Source organism: Silurus meridionalis, chromosome 17, assembly GCF_014805685.1.
Source record: "Silurus meridionalis isolate SWU-2019-XX chromosome 17, ASM1480568v1, whole genome shotgun sequence".
In the NCBI taxonomy this organism is placed as follows: domain Eukaryota; kingdom Metazoa; phylum Chordata; class Actinopteri; order Siluriformes; family Siluridae; genus Silurus; species Silurus meridionalis.
In genome coordinates this window covers 10,353,806-10,361,165 of record NC_060900.1, presented here as the reverse complement: position 1 = coordinate 10,361,165, position 7,360 = coordinate 10,353,806, and the positions used below count along the sequence as shown (strand labels likewise).

The 7,360-nt window shown below is 35.4% G+C and overlaps 1 protein-coding gene across 7 annotated transcripts in view; it reads left to right on the top strand.

Annotated features, from left to right (window-relative positions):
• The first annotated feature begins 1,300 nt into the window (after window positions 1–1,300).
• Window positions 1,301–7,360, top strand: part of lmx1bb (LIM homeobox transcription factor 1, beta b) — a 53,693-nt gene continuing 47,633 nt past the window's right edge. The window contains exons 1-5 of one of the 7 annotated variants that reach the window (XM_046870300.1): window positions 1,301–1,560; window positions 1,843–1,943; window positions 4,795–4,892; window positions 5,164–5,289; window positions 5,886–6,072. In XM_046870300.1, coding sequence (XP_046726256.1) covers window positions 5,220–5,289; window positions 5,886–6,072 — 257 coding nt within the window. In that variant the 5' untranslated portion in view covers window positions 1,301–1,560; window positions 1,843–1,943; window positions 4,795–4,892; window positions 5,164–5,219. Of the gene's footprint in view, window positions 1,561–1,842; window positions 1,944–4,485; window positions 4,893–4,940; window positions 5,078–5,163; window positions 5,290–5,885; window positions 6,073–7,360 lie in introns of those variants that run through there. The other 6 variants (XM_046870301.1, XM_046870302.1, XM_046870303.1 and 3 more) reach the window with 6 other exon arrangements.

Genomic DNA, 7,360 nt, shown 5'->3' with positions numbered 1-7,360 from the left:
TTCTCCCTTAATACAGTTTTTATTATTATTATTATTATTATTATTATTATTATTATTATTATTATTATTACAGCATCCACTTCTCTTAGGGAATTGTAAATTAGTGTGAAGACATTTTTTTTTTAATCTAGTGTCCAAACTCTGCTGTATTTGATATGGGTGTGAATGCACTATAAGCAGATAAATAAGGAAACAAATAAATATATAATTACGTATAAAAGTATAAACAATTCTAAAAAAAAAGGTCTGCAAGATGGATTCCGAAACGACTGAAACGATAAATAAATGCTTCACTATGCGGGAAATTTAATACAGCATAGAAAAGCGACAAACCTGTTAACTATTTTCAAAGTGTATAAAAAAATAATTTACCTAACAATAAGTGGAAGTATCGGATCTCTAAATGCAATAAGAAATATTTGCAATCGTATATTTTACATTCTTTTCGCCTATTATGATACGATAAAGAAAATGGCGTAGCATCGTATAAATCTTACAGAAATATATATCGCAGGTCTATAAAATGCGGGTAACAGACATACAGACAGACAGACGGACAGACAGACAGACAGACAGACAGACGGACAGGCAGACAAGTTTAAATAAAGTTTGTAAATTTGTATATATATATATATATATATATATATATATATATATATATATATATATATATATATAACTGAATTAATATGAAGTCAGTGATGAAGTGAAAAGCGAGATATTTCAACAAACAAACAAACTTGTAAATTTACTGCATAACCTATTTCTTATACAAATATTATGCAGTTGTGTTGCCATAAATTGCGGGAGGTTTTTTTCCGTATCGAATCATCGTTAGCCGATTATTATTTTATTTTTTTTACAGAATAACTTAAATTCGAAAAGAAATAAATATCTCGCACAAATCGAACAGACTAGATCGACAAGCGTTCGATTTCAAACGTATAAAGTCATAAGAAAAGGTACGAACAGAGACCCCGCCCCTAATGTCCCAATCAGTCGTGCGAATTTTTGCGCATTTTTAATGGCTAGGCCATGTTGGATATCATTCCGTTCCAGTCTAGATGTTGCGCTTACCTTTTAGCTCAGTAATCCAGTTTCTTTGACGCAACCACCTCACTGCATTAAAGCTGGTCAAATTTAAGTCTATATTGAGTGTAAATTAGCCCCTCCATCCCTTCCCTCCACACCCCTGTCCTCCTGAGCGTGTGCGCGCGCTGGCGTCAGTGGCGCACGTGCCACACACCTGCAACTTAGGTGCCTCATTTTGTAGTGGGAGGGCGAACAATAGAAAGGGTTTTTAATAATGTCATTCTCTGACTTTGCTGGTCGTGTGAAGTTTCAGTGTGCTTATATTTCCAGTATTTAGGGATACTAACTGTGAGGCCAAAGTGTCACGAAACCCAAGCCATTGTGAGTCGATTGCTTTGATTGTTTTTCTGCTGATCCAGTGGGGCCTGTCTTTATGAAACACTTCGTAAACCATTGACTGGCTTCCAAAACACGGGCATTTGGCTGCACTGCTGCATGCAAGCCACCGATGGCGTCGGTAGTAATTCGGTACGGGTTGTGACAATATGTTTTTCAACTTGTCTTTATGCTTTTTTTTCTGGCATGTGTTTAGCAAAGCATATGCACTTTCCATTAAAATCTTTGATGCAGTGGTCGATGGACTCGAAGGCTAGATTGACTATCATTTAAGCCATGGTGCATATGCATATTTGTAATTCTGTTTACGTGTACACAAGCTACATACACGAACGCCTACTAGAGAGTACGTCTAAGTGTACGCTTGTGCATTTCTCCGCAACCCTAAAGAAGCTTTGTGTTTTCAAACACCAGGGGGCGTCTTGAAAAGAACAGACAACCTTAGCTTTTAGATAATGGAGCGGACATTCTTCACACGCGCTACAAAGGACACCCTGTGAACTTATGACAGCAAGGTAACCGATCTCTCGATTTTCTGATACGGTAGTGTCATGTATGTTTTATTCCTTAATTAACAAATGGTGACGTTGTGTATTCCGTAGTTCTCCGGAACTACGGCCAGGCCCTGACTATTTCCTTTATTGCGTGGAAATATTAAGTGTTTTAACCCAATAATAATACAACAGAATAATAGCAAATAATAATAACAACTAATATTTTGTAGTTGATTGTGTGTTGTAGCCTATATATTTAGCCATTTAAAAACACATTTAAATAGTCCGAATGATGCTTTGCAGATTGTAGTATTCACTTAATTTATTTTCCGCGAAATTATTAATGTTACAGTTAAATTAATTTTGTTTATTGTCCTTTTTTTTAGATAACCCAGAAAAATATGTTTACAGTGTTGATGTGCATATATTGCATTCAATGTTATTGGAATGTAAACTATCAAAACTGCAACCATTGTTTTATCAATTTTGTCTGTAAAAAAAATATTGTTTCGAAAGAACAGAATTCGTGCTTTGATTCGGCTGGAGGAAATCAATATGAACGCTTAAATGCGGTTCGAATATTTACATGTTCATATAATAAACGACACATCCGCATATACTTCCTTTAAGCCAAGCGAATCATTTCAACGAAGGTCATTTCGAGGATATCGTTTCAAGCTGATGACAGGTTGGTTTTCGTTTGACGCTGAATGTTCTTGCGTATACCTGGACATTTATTTCACGGGATTTGGAAATAGCAATAAATAATAACCATAGAAAGGAACCTGGATCCTTTCTTAACTTCCCTGTATTTTATAAGATCTGGCCCGTGCACTTTTGAAATGTATACTTTGTGTCATCTAACGTAGCAACCTTGGAAGTTCACAATGAAGAAAAACGAAGTATAACAACGACTTTGCGTTTAGAGCAGACTAGGACGAGAGGAACGTGTGTGTGTGTGTGTGTGTGTGTGTGGGTGTGGGTGTGTGGGTGTGTAAGGAGTGAACACACTGAGATTGGAGGAGTGCTTGATCCTCCAGTGTAAATGACAAAGACGGTAGAGTGCACTAGGCTGAGTGTGAAACACAGAAAGTGACTGGTGATGGAATAATGTAATGGATAAGATGCGATAGATGAACAGGGTATAATAGGCAGATAGTAAGACGGATATTTTTAGCGTTAAATAATTTTTGTAAAAGCTTTTTTTTAGGGCATAGCATGTTCAAGGTCAAGGCAATTTAATTATATTATAATATTGCATATTAAAGCTTAAGAAATGTTTAGTTCTGGCATCCATATTAAACGCAAAATCACGTGACATTAGTATTTCATATTTTGGGGGTTAAATATTGTACATTTACTTACTGTATATTAAATGCTTTAATATTATATGACAGCACAATCTTCTTAAATTGTGTACAGAATTTGATGAGGCTTACAATGTTTGGTTTTATACAAAGTCTTGTTTCTTTGATTAATCTAATGTTTCTGGTATTTGGTTCCTTTTAGTGTGAGCTATAAATACTCAAATACTTAAAGTAATATCGTAAGTTTTTTGTATATAATTTTCCGCTACGTGTAAAAAAAATAAATAACAAATCATTTTAAATGTTAATCTGTGACTGCAATAAATATTTATATATATATATATATATATATGTATGTATGTTTGTGTGTGTGTGTGTAACATACAATTGTTTATATATGTATTATATATATATATATATATATATATATATATATATATATATATATATATATATATATGTATGTGTGTATTTATTTTCAATTCAAGATAGGGCACATATTGTCCTTTAAATACATACCACCACCCCCCCCCCCGCACTACGTTTATCAGGCTTGATCGCCAGGTGCATCTCAAACCGAAGGTCAGAAGGTTCGAAGCTCCGTAACACACACAAAGGCTAAAATCGGGCGACCGGCCCATGCGATGCTCCACTACCTAATATCAAAGCAAGCTTTCACATGGGAAAAAGAAAAAAATCCCACAAAAAATATGTCCATTCAACTGAGACAGTGGTCCAATTCTATAATTATAGAGTTGGTATTTTAATATGATTAAGATTAAATAGCAAGAAACTGTATTATTATAATAATAATTAGTAGTATGTTGTTTAGTTGTTGTTGCAGTCACAGGTTCGATACGGTTTATGATGAATTATCGTTTTAACTGTATCTCACAAATAGTTTTATTTAAATGGAGATCACGTGAACGATCAATGCATTTTCTCTAACGAATTAATTACGTGTTATATGTTTCACAATCCAATTCACAAAAATATTATTTTTCTTTCTTTCTTTCTTTCTTTCTTTCTTTCTTTCTTTCTTTCTTTCTTTCTTTCTTTCTATCTTTCTTTCTTTCTTTCTTTCTTTCTTTCACACACTCACAGTCTTTCTATCTATCTATCTATCTATCTATCTATCTATCTATCTATCTATCTATCTATCTATCTATCTATCTATCTCTCTCTCTCTCTCTCTCTCTCTCTCTCTCTCTCTCCTCTTTGCATTGGTATTTTTTGCGTCTTTCCCGTCTCTCGCTAGCTCTTCGCTCTGGTACCGCGCGTTTGGAGGCGGACCGGCTTTAGTTTCCACTCGGCACCAATCGCGTCCTGGCGGCAGTAAACAGACTGAGGAGTGACGCGGTCACTAAGGGGAGGGCGTATTCCCTCACTTCTACCTCAGTTTAGGGATCTCCTCAGCGCTAGGGATCTGAATGGCACACTGTTCGCACTGTGACATCTCAGACAGATTTCCTTGGATATTTTCTCAGACGCTGTCTTGTATTTTGTCATTGCTTTATTTTTATTTTTGTTGTATGTATCCGAGCAACTTTTTGTGCTCGGTACAGAAAGAGAGGATCTGCAGGATATTGAAGTTCGCCATATCACAGGAGGGATAGAACGAGTGCTAAAAGCGCTTCTAACCTCCAGCACCTCGAAATAACAGGTGATTATCAGCGCAGATTGATAGGGTTTACTGTCTTTGCCGTGCCTTTGTTGTTGTTGTTGTTGTTGTTGTGGTGGTGGTGTAATGAAAGTCAGCCCTCGGACGGAGCAGTGATGTTGCTAACTGCACTGAAAACTTTCAAAAGTTGGCCATTTTAGCTACAAGCACAACAGCATTGAGATGATGTGAGTTTAATACTCATGTTGTCGCCTTATACTGGAAACATAAGTTCGAGGAAGTCTAACGATATATTGTACGGCTATTGCAACAGGTCCTGAGCTCCAGGCGAGGCGCTTCTCAGCGGGAAAAGAGTCTCAGCGCGTAACAATGTTGGACGGTATCAAAATTGAAGACCATCCGCTTCGGACCGGACCAGCTACTCTTGGAGTTATGCTAGGTAAGCCTTTGCAGGCTACGATATGGAAACTAAACACGGCCGTGAAGCGTGAGTACACGTTCTGTTCAACACAATATGCAAAATGATTGTCATATAGCCTGTCAAAAGATTCGCTGTGCAGTTATTTCAGAGGCTGGTCAGATGCATTAATGATCCATTCTTTCCTGAATATTACAGTTAATTAAATGGCAATTATTAAATGCCAACATTTATCCTAACATTTATACAGCATACAAATTGCGGATAGTATATGTGTGTTGCAATTAAATGTACCTAAACCAAAACAACGTGCTGGCCGCTAATTTATTTGTGGTAATATATCAATATACAAATACAATAAAGAAAACAAATACATCTGACGTATTACTTAAGTTAGGTGTCTTTTTAATTTAGGAAGCATTTGTTAATGTCTTTTGTGTTGTGTTTTTTTACTTTTTGTATTTAATAGGGCATTATAATGCATTTGCAAAGTGAGAGCAACTTTGAGATAATGCCAACATTCAGATCGAAATACGTGTGTACTTTCTGTGACTGGAGCATTTATTATCGGTTCAAATGAAAATGGACAATCATTACCCGATGTGTTTTTTGTGCAGGCTCGGAGTGCCATCAGCAGGCGGTGTGTGAAGGTTGCCAGCGGCCCATAGCCGACCGCTTCCTGATGCGCGTCAACGAGTCCTCGTGGCACGAAGAGTGTTTGCAGTGCGCCGTGTGTCAGCAGCCGCTCACCACCAGCTGCTACTTCCGAGACAGAAAACTCTACTGCAAACACGACTACCAACAGTAAGCGCAGATGGCTTATTATGTCTAAAGAAAAACACCCTTCCAACCATTCAGCGGGTAATAGAAGTATCATGGATTCTGTTTGTCTGCTTGTTTCATTCGAATGACTACTGATCCCAGTGGATGCCGTTTTCCCCATGCATCTGCTAATTTGACCATCATTTCAATAGTTGAGTATTTCGATTCCAAAGAGTATGTCTACGTTTGAGGATAAGGAGGTGCCTTCGCTGACTGCCGAATCCCAATCATTAACTTCAGCAACAGTATACAATTTTTCCACAGCTTTCCACGAACCGTAACATGCTTATACCCAACATAGAGCAATGAAAAAAAAACTCCTGATTTTAGTGCATTATTACAGAAAAAGAATAGATTGTAGTTTACATAATATAAATACGTGGTTTTGGTATCAGTTATGCACGATTTTAATTTAATTTCCGTTTAGTAATCCATACATGCTGTTTATTATTACAATTATTATTATTATTATTATTATTATTATTATTATTACTGTTATTAAACAATGCTGGTCATTTGGAATAGCCCTTCCAGTTTTTAGGGTACAATTAGTTAAAAATTGTGAACCTGGGGAAAAAAACGTTTTTCAGTCGTGAAACAAAATATTGGACATCATATTTGAACATTCTGAAATAACCCTGATAACAAATCATATCAAAATAATTTAATATCTGACACTTCTATGCAGGTTAGATTTATTTATTAATTTATTTATTTAAATTGTCAAGCCATTTGATCTCTTACACTGATGTAAGAATTATGGAATCCAACATTTGCCCAGTTTATGCAGTCCAATATTTCTGCAAAAACAAATACAACTGTGTACATTTGACATAATATGCATGTTTTACAGATGCGATTTTTAAAAAATTATTAAATTCGATTTCAATTTGTCATTAATTTATGTTAGCATTATACTATATATATAAAATATTAGGTATAGATGTATATATCCATCTATTTATGTGTATTTCTTTATTTCACAATGTTAAAATAAGCAATATAATAAATTTAAATAATTAGTTTTGTAATAGCATTTTGAACACTAAGTTGCCGGCATGCAAGAAAATATTATCTTTCCTATTTTTATTTAGCTGCACAACATTTTTTTTTGAGTTGCCGTAAAATACATAATAGAATAGCGACGCCTTTTACGGGGATTCATTAAATATGACTATATACAGTTTAATAATGATTAAAATAATGAAGGAAAAATGAAACAGTAATGTCGCTAAATTGTTGCCAAATCCATCATTAGAATTTGTATTAT